This window comes from Pundamilia nyererei, unplaced genomic scaffold (genome assembly GCF_000239375.1).
Source record: "Pundamilia nyererei isolate P.nyererei 1_Seehausen unplaced genomic scaffold, PunNye1.0 scaffold00055, whole genome shotgun sequence".
In the NCBI taxonomy this organism is placed as follows: Eukaryota; Metazoa; Chordata; class Actinopteri; order Cichliformes; family Cichlidae; genus Pundamilia; species Pundamilia nyererei.
This window is the reverse complement of record NW_005187456.1, coordinates 1,852,406-1,874,140: the sequence shown is the minus strand read 5'-3', so window position 1 is coordinate 1,874,140 and position 21,735 is coordinate 1,852,406. Positions and strand designations below refer to the sequence as shown.

The 21,735-nt window shown below is 39.4% G+C and overlaps 2 protein-coding genes and 1 long non-coding RNA gene across 3 annotated transcripts in view; all 3 read right to left on the bottom strand.

Annotated features, from left to right (window-relative positions):
- LOC102215645 (SUMO specific peptidase 7) overlaps positions 1–6,421 on the bottom strand; it is a 17,598-nt gene extending 11,177 nt beyond the window's left edge. Inside the window, exons 1-7 of the mRNA XM_005733842.2 lie at positions 6,183–6,421; positions 3,765–3,849; positions 2,854–2,919; positions 2,660–2,775; positions 1,643–1,897; positions 1,129–1,253; positions 684–784 (exon numbers count right to left, since the gene is read on the bottom strand). Coding sequence (XP_005733899.1) covers positions 684–784; positions 1,129–1,253; positions 1,643–1,897; positions 2,660–2,775; positions 2,854–2,919; positions 3,765–3,849; positions 6,183–6,286 — 852 coding nt within the window. The 5' untranslated portion in view covers positions 6,287–6,421. The remainder of the gene's footprint in view (positions 1–683; positions 785–1,128; positions 1,254–1,642; positions 1,898–2,659; positions 2,776–2,853; positions 2,920–3,764; positions 3,850–6,182) is intronic.
- Positions 6,422–10,844: 4,423 nt separating this feature from the next.
- On the bottom strand, positions 10,845–12,288 carry LOC102215453 (uncharacterized). Its single transcript, XR_311753.1, has 3 exons — positions 12,175–12,288; positions 11,829–11,918; positions 10,845–11,474 (listed from the first exon to the last, which is right to left on the bottom strand). It is a non-coding gene; the product is annotated as an uncharacterized LOC102215453 (long non-coding RNA).
- A 1,648-nt stretch (positions 12,289–13,936) lies between these two features.
- atp6ap2 (ATPase H+ transporting accessory protein 2) lies at positions 13,937–18,829 on the bottom strand. Its single transcript, XM_005733841.1, has 9 exons — positions 18,692–18,829; positions 16,071–16,201; positions 15,833–15,961; positions 15,645–15,740; positions 15,414–15,551; positions 15,254–15,307; positions 15,004–15,153; positions 14,794–14,913; positions 13,937–14,481 (listed from the first exon to the last, which is right to left on the bottom strand). Exons 1-9 carry the CDS (start codon positions 18,765–18,767, stop codon positions 14,287–14,289), a joined length of 1,089 nt encoding a protein of 362 aa, XP_005733898.1. The 5' UTR covers positions 18,768–18,829; the 3' UTR covers positions 13,937–14,286.
- Between the last annotated feature and the right edge of the window lie 2,906 nt (positions 18,830–21,735).

Below are 21,735 nucleotides of genomic sequence, written 5' to 3'. Positions count from 1 at the left end.
CAATATCGATACGAATATCGTTGCACCCCTACTGCTGAGTCTTAAAGGTGTTGGTAGGCAGGTTACTCGTTTCCCAGCTTTTGTTCTAATCTAGTTAACTGTAGCACTAAATTCACTAAAACGATACAGGGGTGGAATTCATGCAGTAACTCTTAGGCTCAGGTCACAACATGCTAACATGTACTGGGAAGTAAGATGTGCCCCGTCACTTTATCTCCTGAAAAAGTTCCTTATATCACTGAATCTCTTAAATTCAAAGAGGAAGTGAGCTTCTGTCTCAACCTAATCTGTCCAACAGTCACATTTTCTATTGGTTTGCCAACACCTTTTCTCTTGTCACCTGCCAGTTCTTGATCACTGAGCCTGCAGTTGGTTAGGACGCGTCTCTACTTTTTATCTCTAACTTTAGAGCCAGAATCTCCCCACACATGATCTCAATTGTTATGGCCAGGAAGTATGCCAATCAACTTTGGCTTTCAGTTTCTGTTTTTCCAGTGTTTCAGACTCTGACTGCTTGCGTGGAAAGGACTCAAAGCCTTATTCAAAGCACAAGGCTGACAAGAAAATTTGCTACCATGTTTGCATAGTCTGGTGCACACCTGCTGAGCTCTCCGGGGATTGGTTAAGTTTAATCAAGGTTGATTGTTCCTGGTTTCATTTTGAGTTTTAAAAGTGGTACTCACCAGACTAGGCTGTGCATCTTTTTCTGAATCAGTCCACCTGTCTTTGATGTCACAGGACACTATATCCTCAGCAGGCTCCCAGCTCAAAGACAACCCACAGTCTGCATGACAAACATATAAAGTTAAAATACACTCATACACCACTGACAACCTATGAATGGAATTCCCTGTCCTCAAAGCAGGTCAAAAACAGGAAAACGATTACTAAACTTTAAACACTGATAAGTAAACAGAGTAACATGTGATGTCCTTTGCTCTATATAACTTTTGTTTTTTTTAAAGCTACTCTGGAAATAAGACCAGCGGTGGATGGAACGGTAATGTCTCGAGTACACGATTTATTCACAGTTAAATCCAACATTGTCTTTATGACAACAAAGTCAGTCACAAAAGAGCGCCAGCAGCATTAAACCAACAACTGCATCAACTCTTCATGTTTACCCACCTACAACTTCAGCAAATCTGTCATCTTCTGTGTTGTCCTTGCCTATTATCACCTCCTCGATATGTTTGCTTTCTTCTTTGTCCTCTTGGTTGTCAACATTTTGTGGTCTTCTTCTAAGGCTCAACCTGTGGAGAAAAAGACGGGAAAAGATGTTCTGATTATGCTGTACAGTTTATTCCTATTTTTAGCAAACTGTTAAAAATTGGGCGTTTCCATTCAGGTCTGGGTTGAAAAAAAAAAAAAGTATGCTGGCTTTAGTGTAAAGTGTGTTGTATGTAAATATGTTTCCCCAATTAAAATGAGCTACTGCAGATTCTACAAGCCTCTAAAGATGTAAAATTAATGAAAGTGGCCAGAAAGACATACACTTTTTAACTTACTTTCCCCCCCCTTCGTCTTATTGGGTTGGTTGGTGTTTACCAGAACTTACTGCTCGTAAGGATATTTGAGAGAGACTGACTGCTTCATCTAACTAATAGTCCTTCACATTACTTCTTTTACAATGCTATCCCACCTTTGGGAGGTTGGAGTGACAGTCCTCTGGTTGCGCTTGGGTGTCACACTCTTGCTCCTGTTATTCCTGGCTTCCCTCTGACTGGATCTAGTGTCTCTGTAGGTCGGTGTTTCCTCTCTACACTGACCGCTCTCCCTCTGCCTGCTTGGCGTTTGTCCTCTGTTCTTCGCACTATGAGTCTTTTTTGTCCTTTCCATATACTCCATGCCGAATTTTGTCTTCAGGACATCTGTCAGGATCAGAAGAGGCTTCCTCCTGTGGGAGAAAGCAGAGAATCGTTGATTCACAACCTTCCTCGAGCGACGTCTTCTCCGCATATTGTTCCCATCAAGCCCACTGAGGTATTCAGGCTTAAAACTCATCTATCTCTGCACGTGAGACTTTATGTGTGCCAGCTGATCAACAGGGTGCGGTCTACTGGTGTAGATAAGTCACATGTGCAGAAATGATAAGCTTGGCTTTGAGTCATGGTGTTTGCAATGTTTCCTTTATGGACCGCAACTCTGACCACTGTGCAAAATTTATAAAATATATACAGAAAAGGCAAATATGCCTGGGTGGCCCAAACAGGCATTTTAATGGTCGTATACTAACTGTGCAGCACCTGTCTTAAAGAACAATGACCACCTCCATCTATTTAATTTATCAGCACTCTTTACCCTTCTTCTCCCATTTCTGTTGCTCCTGCAAGTGCTCTGCAGAGAAATGATATTACTCTAATTTTGAAGAAATACTGCAGTGACACTTTTTTTATTTTTGTTGTCCTGGAGTAATGAAGGTTAGATTAAGAGAGACCTTGGAGAACTTCATTATTAATTGTGAGCGCTCCATTTTATGAATGCTTAAGACTGCAAAAAATTGTATTTATTTATTTATTTATTTTTACAGAGAACATAAGCGCAGTACGCTTCAGTGTAGACAACAGCACATATTTCTGAGTTTTAAATCATAAGCAGATATTTTAGTCCGCAGTTTAAAAAAAGTCAAATCATCACACGACACTTCTTGCCTCCTTACCTGTCCATGTCCAGTGCGATCATAGCTGCATGGCTGTGATCAAACTTCGTGGATCCGTTTTTATGCGGTGACTTGCGATTTCTGAATTTGCAATCTGCAAACGCAGTCCAGGAAACCTTTCAAAGAGGAGGCAGACACTGTTAGTTATAAGAATAACCCAGAATAACCATGTTAGCATAAAGATAACGCTGTACCTGTCTTTCTAATTTTCCATACTCTGATGAAAGACATGTCATGGGAATTCTGAGTGGATTTTCCATCTAAAATTAATATGGTTATTAGTGACCATGCTTGTATAAAACACATTGCAATGCAATAAACAAAAGCGCAAGATTTCTTTCACATAACTGAGGAAATATGCTAAGCTTGTTGCATGCAGTTGCAACTGTCAGACCAGCTGCTGTTAAAGCGGTGTGTATAAGCTAGCGTCTATAATTCCAGTTCAAATACAATGATGGGTAGCAGTCAAAGCTCCCTAACCCATGAATTGTTGGACGAGTCAGCTGACACCTATTTAAAAATGTTGACTCTCGGGCAAAAAGACCTGCATTGTCCACTTTCAGCTGTTTCTCAAGAAGCATCTGTTGCTTCTCGTTTTGTCATTGTAAACTAAATCTAGACTTTTGTTAGGAGAACTTAGCATTGTGGTATTATCTTAAGAGGTGTTATTTTTGCTAGTTTTCTGATATTTTACAAACACCAGTAATGAATAAGTTCACCGAAGACATAATCAGCAGCTTCAGTGGGAGTCAAAGTAACTCTTAGTTGCAATCCTTGTAACAGCTTTTAAGCGTTGATTATGCAAGGAAATCCACTAAGTACAGCTCCCTATCCTCAATCAGTCAGGTCTCCAGCCCTTACTAGGAAGAGAGTGGGCTCACTGATTATCAGACTCACAAGAGCAAACATGTGAGAAAGTAAAAGAATCCCAATTTGCAACATGCTTGTGATCAGCAAAGGATATGAATGCAGCAATGAAGCCATCAGCACCACAGGATTGGGCCAAGAGGAAATACAATTAAAACGGCACACTCACACAAGCTCACAAGAATGAATGGATGAAATGGAAAGTGGGTATTTCATAAAACATAGGTGATATATATACCAGGTTATCCTTGCCCACTGTAAATGGAATAGTTAAGGCTCTCCTTTGCTCCATCATGGTCCACGGGTAAGGCACAGCAACAAGACTGCAAGAAGCAAACAAAAAGACAAATGTGAAAAAAGCCATATAGTGTGCCATCATTATTATTATTATTATCATCATCAAGAACAGTAGCATGTAAAATGGCCTGCATGTGAATGTGAAAATGGTATAAATCTAACAAACAACAAGTTTTGTTGGAAGAAAAACTCCAACTGGGTGGCTCAGTCAAATAACTTCCAAAAGATGGACATGCTAACAGATTCCTGCCAAATGTTAATAAAATTTAGACAAATGTGATAAAACAGAGAAAAATGTGCGTAATGGGAAGACTAATGACTTCCTAAAACAGGAAATACTTGCTGACATATAGTTTTATGACCTATAGTTAGCTGTGAGACAAATATTAACACAGGAATACAACATAACTGCTTCCTCTTGGGATATGTTTTCTGAACATTGAAACAAAACACATTTTCCAGTTTTTATGGAATATTTTATGAACAAAAATGACTGAGCCTGATTTAATGAAACATGACATAACACTGTGTTTTTTTTATTTGGTCAGGCAAAAACATCAGTACTTCATGACTTATTGTGGTCACGCACACATGGTTAAATAAACAGCAGTTAATCAGCTTGTGTTTAAAAAAAAGAAAAAAGAAAAGAAAAATGAGGGGGAACATGGCAAACCACACATTCAGCTAAACACTCAAACATTATTAAAACTGAATAATAACCCCAGAACATTACCACAATAAGCTTTCTTTAAAATAAATAAATAAATTGAGTAATACATTCATTCCCCGGACACTTTATTAGATACACTTTGTTACTATCAGGTTGGACCCCCACGTCAGAACTGTATTAATTCTCCATGGCATAGATTCAACAAGTTGCTGGAAATATTCCTCAGAGATTTTGGTCCACATTGACATAAAAGCCTCACACAGTTGCTGCAAATTTAATAACTTCGCATCCACAACCCACAGGTGGTCTATCGACTGAGATCTGATAAACTCATTGTCAAGTTCAAGAAACCAGCTGGAGAAGATTTGACCTGCTGTGTGACATAGTGCGCTTTCCTGCTAGAACCAAACCTGAGATGATGTTTACACTCTGGTCATAAAGGGATGGACGTGGCGAGCAATTCTCAGGTAGGCTGTGATGTTTAAACGGTGCTCAGTTGGTACTAAAGGACCTTAAGTGTGCAAGAAAATATCCCCACACTATTACACTTCCACCACATGCTTTCATGTTGTTTACCTTAAATTATAATACTACTAACAAAATGTTGCAGCAGAAACCAGACCAGAATCGGACAATAGAGATTGGACGATTCTGGTGAGCCTGTGCACAATGTGGCCTCAGTTTCCTGTTCTTAACTGCCACTCCGCTGTAGTCTTCTGCTGCACCTTTGTTCCTTATTCTGATGCTCAGAGTTTGAACAGGTCCTCTTGGCCATATCTACATGCCTCAAATTGATGCCATGTAATTGGCTGTATTTGTTTTGAGTTGAACGGGTGTACCTAATAAAATGGTCAATGGGCATATATCATTATGCATCTGACGTAAATGTCTCTCAGAGTGTGTCAGACTGCAGAATATTGCAGATACATTGCCCACGTTGTTATCCTGGCCAGCGTATCACAAAAGTATGAGTATTTCCAGGGTATTTCCAGGGTTTGAAGTCAGTTAACTGACTTCAAACCCTGGAAAAAGTATTATTCAGTAAATAAACCCTCTCCAAAAGGAAACTACATCACATGTTGCTGTAAAAGGGGGAAAAGGCACTTGGCAGACCACACGAATTGCTGCCAAACATGATCAAAAGAAAATGTACTTCCTATATGTTTAAACTCACATGCATTTCCTATTTTGCATCAACCACCATCGATAGATCTTATGAAGTTAAATGAATTATAAATCAGTTTCTTTGTGGACTCTCATAAGCCAAAATGATGAAATGCAAACTCAGAAATATATATAAAACTCTGTGTTGTGACTGTAACAGTACCGACTTGCAGCTAACCATAAGCGACCCCAGTTCAGCAAGCAACACTCCAGCTTTCTTTTGTAATTGAAGCTGATGTTTAGCGCACATGCTGCTCCCAATCCAAACAGCCAACCTTTATTATGGTTGTAACACGGCACATTGTAACCTCGGAGGTCACCGTGCAGACCTCGTGTTTATTTATGTTTATTTTCTCTGCCTGAACACACCAGAAAGATGAAATCTGATTAGCTCTCGGCTACAGCTAGCAGCGTTAAAGCTATGGCTTACCCATGATGCTAGAAACACGCAGGAAAGCTAAAGCTTACCCCAGGCCACAGCCGCTCGCAAGTGCAACGCACAGTATCAGGAAACTGGAAACCTACTTTCCCACGGACGTGTACACCTGCACCTTACAGTCACAGAAGGCACACATTTTCCACAGTCCGATAGTGTACCCAACGGGCGCTGCAATATTCCTTAGGAACATCCGGTGAAACCCGGAAGTGCATCCAGAGCAAAACAAGAGCTGAAGAGCAGTTTGTTCCCAGGCGGTGTTGTAGCGCCGGTGTTCTGAGCGGGCTGAGACCAGGGCATTTGCCCGGTGGGTCGCTCGTGATTTTTCGTTTTTATGGGCCGATGGGGGTTTATTTCTTTTTTTTTTTTTAACGATATAAATGAATGGTGGTGGATTGGCCAGTTGGTCATGATCGAATCTGGGCTTGACCAGTTACAGCAGAGGAGGTCGAACCTTAAAGTTGAGGTGAAAAGGAACGGGATTTCATAACTACTTCAGCTAGAAAGTTACTAATTTCAATCATGAAACTGATCAATGATCAGCTGATCCGCTTTTCTCTCTGCGCCAGAAAGAGGGAACCAGCAGATGTAGCGCTAAACAACAGCAGCACGTTTAAGCTTGATCAGCTGTCGGTAGAATTTATTTAATGTTAATTTCTAGTATCAGCTGATGTTTGTTGGAGCCACAGCTGTAAAGCTGCTGGCCATGATATCGGTTTGGATATGTGGTGATGAGAGGGAAACGTGAAGATGAAACCAGGAGATGTCCTTACTGAATCATCAGAGCTGAACAGGTGATGGAGAAACAGGTTTACCTTTTAGGTGACATGAATGAGTTGAAGGGAAGTTGAAGGGAAGAAATGAACTGTTTCTGAGAGACAAATAACACCAGGATCCATACTTTTCTTTCTTATTCTCATTTAAAATGTCTAGCTTTTAATAAATATTTATCTGAATCTTACAACCAAAGTTTTCATCTGATGTAAAATGTGTAGAAATACATTATTGTATTCAGTAAATATTAAGTATACTATATTAAATAGTAATATCTAGTATATACCCTAGTAAGTTATAGTATTCTTTCCTTTGGGAAGGTACCATCTGTGCAATTCTGTTGAAGAAAGATTTAGAATCTATTTGATTACAGGAGAAAAATAATAGATTTCTGTGCATTTGTTTGATACGTGCATTAAATTAAAATCAGTTTTGTCAATTAAGCATCTTGAAACAGAGGGTGGGGGAGTGGTTCCCTTTTTTTTTTTCTTTTTTGCTGGGAGTTGGCAACCCTGTTAGTTAATTATAAATTAGGTTGTTTTATATTTTTGCTAAAGACCGTTTAGAATACCAGAATGGGGAGGGTGGTGTAGGTTTAAGTTTATTATAAAGGCTTTATGGCTTTTCCTATAATACCATGGTGGGCTTAGTCTTTCTCTCTTTTTTAGCCATACCCTACAACTCACCACTACTTCTGAGATGTAGCATACCACAGTTGCAATAACGCAATAAAAGCTAGATCATGCTCATCAATTAAAGAAAAACTTAGCAGCTTTTGTCTAATATTTAAAGGAGAAGTCTAGTTTTGAAATAAAATTTAAAAAAAAAAACAAGAAACAGTTTAAATGTACACAGTCAGCTTTAATTCGAGGGGGCTGAACAAAAATATTCCATTCACAGTTGAGGAATTACATTTACATTTATCTTTTTATGAGTAGCTCCTATTGTCAGAGGCTCAAATATTATTCTACAATTCACTCAAGCGTTATAACAGATGTATGATCCCTTCATTATTTCTTCATAAAATAAGCAGGTACTTCTGTGCAATGACAATAAAGTTTTACTGTCTTCTAAAAGGTCTAGAGTTGATTCCAAGTGTAGTATTTACATCTGCTAGTTGTTTATGTGAATCCACAATGTGTGGACACAGGATTCACACATTAAGTCCAAGTTAAACAGTCAGTCACTAAGATGAAAGCCAAAACAGATCCATCACATTTAACTTTAGGAATATTAGGACATTGGCTGTGGCTAAGTCAACAGCATCTGGAACAAAGAAAAACTGGAAACATTTTTAAGTACAATATTATGGTGTTTTAGAGTCAGACAGTCAACTCAGTTGAGGTGCATTTCCCATGGTAAAGACAACTAATGAACAAAAAACAACTGAAGACTGTTGCAGTAAAGCACTGGGAAACATCAGAAATAATTAAAAAAAAACATTCTTTCCCAATGCAAAGACTTAGGTGTACAGTAGGTGTGGTCTTCTACATCAGCAAAAGAGCACATTGGGTGCAGTTCCTATCAGCTAAAAAAAGGCAACAGAGGCAACAGTTTCCATGAGGTCCACAAAGTTCGACAAAGGGTGACTGGAAAACATTGCCTGGTTTTACAAATCCCTCCTTGGTGCTAACTGAATATTGTTTATTGTTGCTGACCGTGTTCTGACCATGACTCTGGTGTGCACAATGAATCTTCTGATAAAACACCAGAGTCACAAAGTTCAAATCTGGCTTGACAGTGAGTTCACTGTACTCAAATGGCCTCAGAGTCACGAGATCATAATCCAATAGAGGACCTTTGGGATGTGGTGAAGCAGGAAAATTCCCATCATGAATATTCAGCCAGCAAATGTGCAACAACTATCTTATGCTATCACATCAAATGGACCAAGAAAATGTTGCATCTGTGCTCTGAAGGAAAAAGGAGGTCCAACTTGGTACTAGCACAGAATACCTACCAAGGTGGCTGGTACGTGTCAATAAAGCAATTAAAACAACCAAAACTGCCAACAGTTGTGTAGATCCCCTGCAAAAACTCTCCCTCATTATGAATTCTCATACTGTGATGTTGCCGGTAGATTCGTCTCATTTCAGCAAATCTTGTAGTTGATTTTATTGGATTTGTGTCTGGGAAAACTGATGGCTGTTGCCATGTTTCCACTTCTTCCAAGTGGAAACATGGAAACATGTTTCACTATCACATGAAGATGAATTTCAAGATGCATCCCAGCAAGTATCCCAGCAGAACAATAACTAACTTATAGTTTAATTGGTCTGCTACTCCAGCACCCACAGGACCCAAAATTCATATATATAAAAAATATACCATCCACTTTTACAGTCTTTTTGTTTTTTGTTGCACTGCATACCAATTACCAGGGGCAATAAGCATACCAATGTTAGACCAGCAATAATACAGCTGTAAGTTTTACGACAGTTTCAGCACATATGGTGCTTAAACTTAATTATCTACCTATCTATCAAGTTTTTTTCCACAAAAAGATTTTTTACAAAATCTCTCAGTATAAATCTGTACATACAGCAGAAAAATCAATGATGTAATTATTCACAACTCATTCAACAATCAGTAATCCATGCTTTCTCATCAACATGGCTGTCATGGGACATTATAGTGTTCCCTGAATGGAGCCAATAATGCTGCCATTTCTATCCTGTGCTTTTCCAGCTTGGAAAAGTCAAAAGGCCCAGCACGAAAAAAAAAAAGTAATTTTAAGGATTAAACTCGGATTTTCACTTCACCATTATTCCATCCATCCATTCACTTTATTCCACTTATCCAGGGGAACACCAAGCCATTCCCATGCCAGCCGAGAGATATAATTTCTCCGGCGTGTCCTGGGTCTGCCCCAGAGCCTCCTCCCAGTAGGACATACCCAGAACACCTCAGGCATGAGGCACCCAGGTGGCATCCCTGTCAGAACCACCTCAAGTGGCTCCTTTCGATGTGTAGGAGTAGTGGCTCTACTCTGAGTCCCTCCTGAATGGCCGAACTCCTCACCCTATCTCTAAGGGAGAGGCCAACCAACATTTGGAGAAAGCTCATTTACGCTGCTTGTATCTGCAATCTAGTGCTAGGTGAGGGTAGGGATGTAGATCAACCGAAAATTGGAGGGGCTGATTCTCATTCCTGCCGCTTCACACTTTGCTGCGAACCACTCCAGTGCAAACTGGAGGCCATCACCTGATGAATTCAACAGAACCACATCATCTGTGAAAAGAAGAGATGAGATTGTAAGACCACCCAAGTGGAAGTCTTCCACCACTTGGCTATGCCTAGAAATTCTGTCTATAAAAATTATGAACAGAATCGGTGACAAAGGGCAGCCCTGGCAGAGTCCCACTTATTACCGGCTGTGTGGCCCAAGCACTTGCAACAGTTGTAAAAGGAACAAATGGCCCATACCAATGGACTTGATGGACAAGTCATCCCTCTCGTCCCCAGACTCTACTTCCTCCACGAAAGATGCGCCACTGGGATTAAGGTGATCCTTTAAATATCTCTTCCACAACCTGAAAAGATCCTCAGTCGAAGTCAGCAGTGCTCTACCTGCACTATACACAGTGCAAGTAGAGCACCGCTCCCCCTCCTGAGTTGCCTGACAATTTTGCCAGAAATTCGGAGACGGTCCAAAAACCTCTCCAAGCTCCTCCCCCACCTGCGTTTTTGCTTCAGCCACAGCCTTCAGCCATAATTGAAATAAAAAATAAATATATTTTCAAAAATGTAGAAATCAAACAGCAAAATTGTTTCTGAAAGCTGTAGAAATTTTTTTTTTAAAAACTCACTTAACTTAACTAATTCAGTGAAAGAACGGCCACTCACTCATTTATTACTAAAATAAAATAATTGAAGATTTCATTTTTTACATAGATATTTTCATTTTTCACAATTATTGTCAATGCATGTTTACTGGTACATTCTTATTCCTTATATAAGAAAATATGACCACAAGAGCATTTTTATAATTTATTGATGTAACTGCAGAAACATCAGGCCAGCTCAGCCCCTGGAAAGAGGTTGGTGAGCCGGCCTTCAAACACTGCAGCAGATAAACTTCAGATTTTACTTACAGAGAACATGTTGACCTACCACTCACACTTGATAACATATGCAGACTTTTTTTTAAACAGATTTTGGGTAATGTTATTATAATGATATTTTCTATTAGCTATGCTAACTTCATGGTGTGGCAAGTCAAAATGTTTCAAGTAATAAAAATTTGACCACTGGGTACAACATACAACATGGACAGTGCTGGAATAATATTTCTTGTTTGTTTGATGTTTGCTTTTGTGTAAAAGAAAAATAACAATGTAGATCTTCACACATAAACTGTTTAGTGTATAAAATGAATGAGTACCCCCCAAAAATGAAATTAAATAAATAATTGATTATTTATTTTTATTGACTTGTCCATGGTCCTAGTGTCCAGCGTAGTCTTTAATGTCAGGAGCCACATTTCTGCACAGCTGTCTCTGATGACGTCCCCGGCCCTGCTGCTTCTAAGACGCCTTCATCAGATCCTGGGCTCAGTGATGCAGCAGAGGCTTTTTCTCTCAACCCCTGCCCCGCTCTCTTTCCAGCTAAGATGACAAGAGAAACACATGGGAGTCAGTGATATTTACAGTGTAATGCTCCTGCATAAATCTACACGCACACTGTCTTTACCGCTAATAACCCTAATCTCATGCTTAACGATGTAATGTCTTAAGAACTATGTTATATGTGCAGTTCACTGGTAAAAATAAGTGTTGCTTGTTTACTAAATTAATGTTTTGCATAAGTGTAAGACAAAAATGACTCATTAGAATGAAAAATAATAAATAGAGGCACAGTTCAGCTAACATTTAACGAAGATCTGCGACATCCACAGTCATAGACAGTTTGAACTTTTTTCCTGCTTGCAGTTTATTTCCATTAGTTGGTTATTATCTTACCTATAGCACTACATGGTGTCAGGATGGGCTTCTCCTGTTGCTCTCCTTCAGCGATGGAAGCCCGGATCCTTCTAACCACGTAGATGCTAGCTGCAATATGAAACAACAACACAACAAAACAACACGATTTTCTATGAGTATGAGCGTGCTTTGTGTAATGTTTTGTTTTGTTGTACATATTTGTCTATCTATACGTGTGTGTATATAAAATATATAAATATACAGTCAAGCCACATGTATACACTGTATATACAGTCACATAGATAGGTAGATCTTATTGTGGAAAAAATGTAAACACCGCGTGGACGCGAAACGGTTTAACAGGGATTTCAGAAAAGTCTCCTACCTTTTATTAGCAGTCACACCATCGTTTCTGTCCAGTGTCAATCTGTACTTTTCGTAAACTTCTCCGTAACAGGTACACACAGCTTCCTGTGTCCGCGAATGGTTATAAAAGCTCACAACCTACTATATATTGTGCCGGAGGCGGGGCTTCAAGAAACACTGCTTTCTGATTGGCTGAGCTGTTACGAAAGCTGAACATGTAATGAAGACGATGTGCGATGAGCAATACCTGTGCAGTGGTGACATAAGAATGATTATACAGAATTGGGGTTGACGTAACATTTACAGGATATCTAATAAAATATAATAATAATAATAATCTTTACTTATACAGCAACTTTCAAAACAGATTTTACAGATTTAATAGAACTACAAATTCAAAAAAACTAAAAGGGTAGGCAGGCATTGAAGGGATGTCACCAAAAAGAATACAAATATAAACAAATACAAGCGAGTCTATTGAAATGAGCTTTAAGAAGCGATTTCCTCGGGTGGATCATTTTAAAGTTGAGGAGCCCTGATGGCAAAAGTAGTCACCTCTAGGTTTAACTCTTGATTTTGGAACAGCTGTAAGTGCTCTGAATGTGGATCCAAGACAACTCAGGCTGTATCCCAATTCAGGGTCTGCAGCCTTAAAGGCCGCATTTTAAGGCCGATTACGTCACAGCGACGCGACGAAGACTGCTCGAAATGCGGCCCTCAAATGCGTCCTTCATTTCCCTGAATTTTAAGGGCGTGGCGGTGTAGACTTCGGATGAGGGGCCCCGAAGAGTAAACTTTAAGTAAGTACTGAATATTATGTGACTTATTTATGTACAAATGTTTAATAACGAAGAACATTAAAACATTACTGTTGGCCACATGTCGGCAAAGTTATGTGACATTAGTGATGTTTGTACTAACTTGGTTTTAAAGCCTTTACTTTAAAATATACGCCGTTCAATAGCTGACCTTAATCTTACAGAGAATGATCAAAGATCATGTAGAAACAAGCAAACAAATGAACAAAATATGTTCTCCTTCATTTCTGTCAAACAATGCTGTATGAAACGTTTCCAGCTGTTAGTATCTTGGTTGCTAGGCAACCTGGGCAGCGCGACGGAGGCTAGACCGTCCCATTTCACAAGCCTCGCACTTCCGGCCTTAGCGGTCTTTGAGTATGTGGCCCTTGTGGACCGTTAAGGCTGCGTACGTTAAGGCTGCAGACCCTGAATTGGGATACAGCCTCATGCTATGGGGTCAATAATTGTTAGCAGCTTGGGGCCAAATCCAGGAGACTTTTAAGTGGCCAGTAAAATATTAAAATAAATTCTAACATGTGCAGGAGGCCAATGCAGAGAACCCAGGAGAGTGGCGTTGTCTAGTAGATACTAGATAAAACCTTAATCAAGCTTCATAATTATGCACAGTGTGTGGTGTATATAGGAGTAAATAAAAATCAGGGTGATCCATTTAATAATTTATTGTCATTCACATATTGCAATTTACAGAGCTTCATTTATTCGAATCCAATCCTAACAAACAACATTTAGATCCAGTATTTGTGTCCCAACACATCTGTAATCTAGAATAGAAGCACGCTGAAGTCTACTTGACATCTTTTCACAAGAGCACAGCTGTTTCTCATACAGTTGCATTTGTATATTTAATATATACACATAAAATTTCATTTAACTTAAAACTGTTTCCCACAGAAAGAAAAGCACAACAATTTCACAGAGAAACCAGATAAATCTCATTCTTTCATATTACAATATATTTTTTACAACAACAACAACAAAAAACAACTTCAATCACCAAGAAAAACAGATGAGACACAGATAGTGAGTGGTTAAATTTATAAGGAATGCTGTGAGTTTATAGAGAGGAAGTTTCAGTTTGTTCTCCCAGGACATGAAGAACGATACCGCTGTAGATAAACTGAGGAGCCGCTAACGAAATGTTAATATTTTTGTAGGTTCTGCAGCCAGAGTTCTAAACAAAGACGTGAGTGGTATTACGGTCTTCCTCCCATCAGAGTCTCACAGTTTATTCACTAAATGAGACCTCACACAAAACACAAACATTCACTAGAGGGCTCTAAGGGGACAACAGGAGATTTGACAGGCAGAACTTAGTCCATCCTGATCTTCTGATTGGTCATCCTGTAGATGATGCTGTCGTAGCCCGGGTCCATGTTCCACAGGTTGTAAGCGATGGCGATGACAGCGAGTGCCAGAACGATCATGAGCCACAGCACGATGTTGAAGACCACGGCGTAATCGACGTCGTACTTGTGAGCCAGGTTGTAAAGGCTGCCTCGGTTACTCTGAAAAATGTTTGCAGTAGTCAAGAAATTTAAAACAGCTATTTGGAACTAGTTTAAAGTGTCAGTGTCCGCAGCTAAGAAACAAAACAAACTCAGAATCACCACACAGCTGAATGAACGCCTCTCGAAAAGAAAAGTAATTTTGCTGCTATTCTCTGCTACATGACGCAGACCTCTAAACTACATGTGTTACAGAAAATGTGCTTGAAATGTAAATAAACCCATTCTAATTTGGTACATTTATGTCATGTTCAGCAAGTATCTCCTCTGGCATATATATATACATTAAAAAGTAGGTTGACCCAGACTTACAATCTGTCTGGATTCCAGGATTGAGCGGGACTTCCTGGTTAAAGGAGCTTCAAAGGCCTTCACTGTAACGACCTCCACCACAGAGCTGTTGCCATAGAGACCATACACATCCTGCCCAAACTGAAATGAAAAAACAAAAACGCACACGGTTAAAATGTGGTTAAATTGTTAGCTGCAGAGGCGTATCGCTTCTTCAGATCTTCTTCTAACCTTCTGAAGGACAGAAGCGAGAAGGGCCGTGGCATCGCGGTACTGAGGGGAGTCTGGACCATAGAGCCGGCTCAGCTCCTCCAAGCCAGACAGCTCCAACGAGTACAGGTCAGGGGAGTGGTCCTTAGCCAAATGTCTGTGTCTCTGCAGCTACAGGAGGGAAAGAAAAGATTTGCGTCAAACACAACTCTTTTTTTCGTTTTTTTTTTGTAAGTGGAAAGAATTGCTTCAGTCCGAGGGAACAACTCACCAGAGCGGTGATATCATGCAGTACTTGGACTTCAGACAGGAAGAGCAAATCGGCCTAACAAAAATAAGAATAAAAGGGTAAGAAAGGCAAAGGAAGGAATTTTGGTTAACTAAGGAGTAAGAACTAAGTCTTTTGGTTTTAAACGTGGCTAAGAACTGACCTCTGCATTTCTGCTGAGAGAGTTGAGGGGAAGAGAAGACAGCACTGAGCCATCCTGGGACAGACGGGCCCGGATCTGCTGCAACGTGACGGGTAAGTCCTCAAACACAGCATTGGCCTTGCCGAGCATATAGAGCCGCTGAAAAAAATGAAAGACAGGTCAAAGTAAATAACTAACAGTGCCTCAAGAGGGATGTCACAGATAAGAAGTACATCAGCAGACTTTTATTACCTCCTCACTGGGGGCCAGCTGGAGGACTACAGGGGTGTCCTCAGCAAACAAAGAGTGTACAGTCTCTGCAACACTATCCATGGTGAAGGGAACGGGCTGCAGAAAAGAAGATAGCACCCTCATATACAGGTCTACACTTCTATTTATACCAAGATAAAAAGCTGATGCACAAAAACGGTCATACTTACATTCTCCAGGGGATATGAGGCCACGCTCTGAGGCAGAGCCAGGCTATCCACTCCTCTCACCACCACAAGAACGTTGGCCCGGGGCCGCTGGAACAACGGACCAGCCTGGAGGCCTGGCCACAATAGATCCTGTGCAATTGGACACGCATAGTAGAGCTTAAGCTGGCGTAATTATGAGCTTAGTCTTCTTCTATAACACTAATAAAACTGTGGAGCATGAGTTGAAGTAACGAATCACCTCTTGAATTGAGAAGCCCATGGTTAAAGCCACAAGGTCTGGAATCTTCTCTCCAGAAACCGGCCAGTCACCTTTCTGGAAGGACACAAACTCTGGAGCCTGCAGCACAGTGAAGCTGTCTCCATGGACACCTGAGGGGAAAAACAGCAGGACTGTAAATCTAAGTGGAAAAGAATAGGGTACGGTTTTGTTTTTGTTTTTTAAAGTAAGACAAAAAAAATATCACCACCTACAAATATAATTATTAGCATAGCTTTCTTTTTGATCCCAATCACCACCAAACTTCAAACAAAACTAAAATAACCAGTGAAGTCACTATCTGTTGCCCGGTGCACTTTCTGTATCCAACTCATTGCCCAATTTTGTATTTTAAAACGTGGCCATTTTGCAATCACAAATTCCCACAAAAGGAACAAAAAGAAGCGTCACATGGCAACATGCACGAGTTTTTGAAAGAATGGTACATGTACTACTTTTTCTGTGAATGATTTAAAAATTAAATTACAACGAATTTTGTCCAATTCTGTCCGGAAACTTCTTTTGCTCCTGTACTGAATACTGACTCAGTGAATACAGCATTACTTAAAATATTTACCATCTAGCAAGAACTTTAGCTATCACCCCTCAGGCTAGTTTAGTGAGTAAGATGATCCAGTCGGGTTACACAGGAATACTTTCTTGTATTGTACCATTTCTTTTACCTGTCACAGATACAGAGTGATTTTTATCAACATATTGACCATTAAGTCGTGAGTTCTCAGAATCGGCTCTTTGAGCACAAGAATGACAACATCACAGAGTGCAAGTATGGCGACGCTCGCAGCTCTCCAACAGATTGCAAGACCAGTGTTGGACTGTAGAACTGCTTTGAAATTCATGAGCTGTTCGCACTAAAGTATTTTACTGCAGGGCAACCTGCACGTGGCGAATAAAGCCTTGATTGATTGATTGATTGATTGAAGTATCTGTTTCAAGGCTTCAGTAGCAGTAAATCTAGATCCTCTAGATCTATTAGCTACATATGAAAGCAAAACATTACAATATAATTATGAAAAGTGGGACATTACAATAAAATCAAAGCCAATTATGTTTACCAGGGTTAATGACTCCAAGTAAATGTCAGTTTTTCTTACCAAACCAAGAGGGCCAATATTTGTTAGTGTTAGAACCAGACTGACACATTCATGGCAGTAAACTGTTTTACATCTATAAATATCACATGTGATTCATAATGACACATATTTCTTTTTTGCTGTTTTTCCAAAGAGGGCAGCATTGTGGCCTCACTGGTTTGTATCCAGCCTATGGAGTCTGCATGGGTTTGCAGATGGTTGCATGGTTTCTACAGTCAAACGACATGCACAGGTTTACACTAACTGTAGGCTCTAGTGTGTCTGTAGGTGTGAATGAGAGTTGTCTGTCTGCGCCTTAGCCCTGTGACAGACTGCAGACCTGTCCACCATGACAATATAGTGGCGACGCTTAGTTGGATATGCGTAATTAAAGAAATTACCTGTTTTGCATGACTCTGCCTTACTGTACCTACATTATAATCAATCCGGTCCTTCTTGGCCACTGTGATTGCCATTTCTGCTACCCTACTGGTCAGATCTCTCTTGAAAAAGACATTTTTAATATACATGATAAATTTACCTGGACAAAGAGAGAATATATAAACTTCTACATCTTCAACCTTGTGACAGGAATGTTCATTCTGGCTCAAAATGACTTGATATCATTCATTAGAGATATGTTTGACATATTATAGGTCAACACGTCATTTGCAACAGTTCAAATGTGGGCAATAATTTTTTGGCAGACAATCACTTTTTGATACAATGGAAGTCCCAAGCCTGGATAAATGGGAGGCCTGGAACGGCATACAGTTTAAAAATCTCTGGAAATCCCTTAGGAATAAGGAAACAGTTAAAAGTATTTAAACAGTGATAAGGCGTTAACACTATAACGTTTACTGACTGTCAGCCCTGAGCTGCTGGAGGATGGCGCACAGTTTCTCACTGTTACAGCAAACACAAGAAGCAGCAGCCTGCTCAGTAACTATCGCCCCTCACCTTTCATGTGGATGAAGGAAGAACTCGTGACAGAGAGCTGATGGTGAATAAAGGGGAACCAGTGGCGTAGAGCATGTCACGTGACCACCCAGGCTTCTGTAAAATCGTAACCCTCTACCAGGAAGCCGTATATTTAGTACTTTCTTCATTTTTACATGACCTGGACGAATTTGTCAATCTCGTCCTTACGAATATTAACCACGTCCTCGTCGTCACTGGCAGATTTTAAGAAGCGACTGAGCTATAATCTCCGTTAGCAACAAGCTAACCCTATGGTCTTCCGCTTGATGATAGTCCAAAGCCGAACAATGATTCTCAGCATCCGCAGAGTTATTATTCCACTTTTCCTCGTTTATATTAGCACGGTCGTACGAGTCTGGCCACAGAAATATTACAATGAGTTAAACGGCAACGCTAACAATGTTCCGGGCTCGGCGAGCGACCTGCCATTCAGCGCATATAAGATACTTTACTATTACACGTAAATACGTGGGGGGGGAAACACCCCAACACGTCAGTAATGAAAAACTATTATTATGTATTTCTTACCGACTGTGAACAGACAGTAGAAGGTCAAAGTGACGGTAAAAACAGACTCCATCCTTCGCAAGATCTTCACAGACATCTCTCTCCTCTACAGCAGCGATCAGCTGACCTGCGTCTCGCTCTTGTAGGACTTCACGTGCGCTACCGCCGCCTGCTGGACTGGAGGGGAAACAACACTCGCTGACGACCAAACGTCGCTGTGATGTTTCTCCAAGGAGATTTTATTACATCGTAGTTATACTTCAACTAAACTTTACACCCTATATACACCTTAATCTTATCTAGTATTTGCTGTGCTTCTGTTTTACTGTATTTCGTTAGCAATTTTTGTTTTATATTGCTTTATGGATTTTATTGCGCTATTCTACTTCACTTGATTCTTTTCCCAATACCGAGCCACTACACAGCTCTTAGGATTCCCCTACGTGCTGAATTCCATGGTAACCTTGACTATATTCATTTTATTGTTAGTGGTGTAGTCACTTTCTATGATGTATGCAACAAAAATAGTCATTGTCCTAAATTATCTTTCACTGCATGTGTTCTGCATCACCCATTCAAGCTCATTACAATAATTAGAAATAGAGTGTATATTTTAATAATATTTGTATTTTCATGCACTAATATCATTTTATTATTACACTAATATAGCACAAGGTTCAGTTACCTTTGTACAAAAATGCTTAGAAGAATTGTCCTTCAAGGAGCTAATATTTACTGTCTTACTTTAAGTACATTTTTGGAGCCGAGGTGTTCTGGGAATCCATCCTACCTGGAAAAACATCCTACCCAATGTTTCTGCGCACAAAACCAAGGCCGAATTAACTCCAGCACCGGTACCTTTCATGTTTAATTGAGTAAAGAAGTTTCTTCAGTACTTCAGGGTTTACTGGAGTAAAGTTGTTTTGTTTGTTTGCTTTTAACACGGGTATCTGTACTTCAACTCAAGCAAGGAAGGTCTGCACTTTAGCCACCTGTGGTTAACACTGGGTCAACATTACAATGAAGTGAGTGCGATGAGGAAAAAACAAGTCACCCAGCATCTAAAAAATATGGTATAATAAGATTTGTTTTTTTTTAAAAGATAGAACAATATAAAATTAAACTCCACTAGAGACAGAAATAACGTTTAAAAAGTAACAAAAAATAAATATTCTTAAATTTACATGTTACATGAGGTGTCATGGTGGATTTGAGTAAAAGTAAGCATTCATTTTACTGGAACCCTCGAGTCGCTCCCTTCCTAAGTATCTCCTTCCATATAATTTTTTACCAGGCTAATTTCACCTCTTCCTTACGTTGTTGTTGGGATTCCCTCCTGCAATTCTCAATGGATGGTGCTAGCAAGAACAGCTTCCGGTGCCTATGAGACTGAGCTGTTGCTGGTACTACTGTTGCAGCTGAAGGCCCAACTAACATATTGCATGTTCATTTATCAAATTTTGCTGCATTTATTTTTAGTTTAATTTTCTTTTCTTACCGTTTCAGCTTCACTTTTTCGCCACTTCTGTGACACCACACTGTGTTGTAGTGTCCAGTTCAGCCATGTTTAAAGGTAAGGATTGCTCAATGATATTTAATAAACTGGAAATTTAGAGCTGACAAGTACGGAAGATACGGAAGAGGATAAGGAACATTGGAAAAGAAAAAAAGTGGGCACGTCTTCTTTTTTTTTTCTTTTGACGAATTCTGAGGAAATAAAGTAAGAATTCTGAGATTAAAGTCAAAATTCTGAGAAAAAAAGTCAGAATTACGACTTTTTTCTCAGAATTCTGAGATTAAGGTCAGAACTTTGACGTTTTTCTCAGAATTTTGACTTGTGATTCTCAGGTGTCATTCTTTTCCCCACTCTGAGCCACTACAGCCAAATTCCACTTTAACCCCTTTACCAACTGGCCACCTAGCTGTAATAATAATAATAATAATAATAATAATAATAATAATAATGATGATGATGATGATGATTTCAACTTCTGTAACAACAGAATTCCTAAATTATGCAGTAAATTATTGATTTAAATTATTTTTATATGTTATTTTGCTTCAGACCTGAAAGCTCAAGACTAAGAGGAAACACTGTGGTGCTGATGAATAATCTTATGTCATGGAGGGCATTCAGAGTAAAAATCTTTGTTAAACTACACATGCAGATCCATCTGCTGTGGTGACCTCTTGCAAGAAACTAGAATAAGTTTCTATTTTGCTTTGTTTTTTCTATTTAATTGAGCTCTTTGGGGGATTTTTTATGTAATTAAGCTATACTGTTTTTCTACCCAGTTAAAGCTACTTTTTAATAACTATGTTGTTTTGATGAGTCAAAACTAGAATTTTCCATCCCAACCTTTGCCTTAAATAAAGCCTTTCTTATCCTATCTTTAAAAAACATATCCCCTGGAGGGCTTACAAGTTTTTGTGAGATACAGTATATGAGATTATTTACTCTGCTATAATTGTCTTGCTGGCGTATAAACAAAGGCCTTGTACACAAAAAAAATTTTTAATGACTCGTATATCTGCAAACTAGAATTACTGTGGATAAAACTGTAAATTTGAGGGCATTAATAATATTTTTCATTTCCTCTGTAAATTAATAGTTAAATGATGAAACCAACAATATTTATAGCTACACAAAACAGTGAAATAACCATCCAGGTTTTTTTTCTCTTTGTTCCTTTGAACATTATTATGATCATGGGAGAAATATGGTTTGTAAACAGACATAAACCCATAGACCATCACTATATGCTGACAATCAACAGTGATAATCAATAATCAGACACATAAAAAGCACGTGAATATACAGCATAGACAAAAACATACAGACACATAAAATAAAAGGCAGCAAATCGAGACAAAAATAGAAACGCTACTTAATGCTGCTTTCGTTTTAAAACCAGCAGCAAACTTGCTGTAAAGTGCAGGTGTTGTGGTCTCCATTATGTTAGAGATTCAGTCTTTCAGGAATAAATGGAATCGAATGCACTTTGTCTTTATGTTTGGGAGAAGGTGTGTGCATGTGTGTGTGTGTGTGTGTGTGTGTGTGTGTG

What these genes read in the sequence shown, in the direction of transcription:
- atp6ap2 (XM_005733841.1), bottom strand. Translation starts at nt 18,767, where the DNA reads ATGTCTGTGAAGATCTTGCGAAGGATGGAGTCTGTTTTTACCGTCACT. An exon ending in TGCATGATATCACCGCTCTG is followed by an intron (nt 15,154 to 15,253) that starts GTGAGTTGTTCC and finishes TCCCTCCTGTAG; the next exon opens with CTGCAGAGACACAGACATTT. An exon ending in TCCTGGAATCCAGACAGATT is followed by an intron (nt 14,482 to 14,793) that starts GTAAGTCTGGGT and finishes AACATTTTTCAG; the next exon opens with AGTAACCGAGGCAGCCTTTA.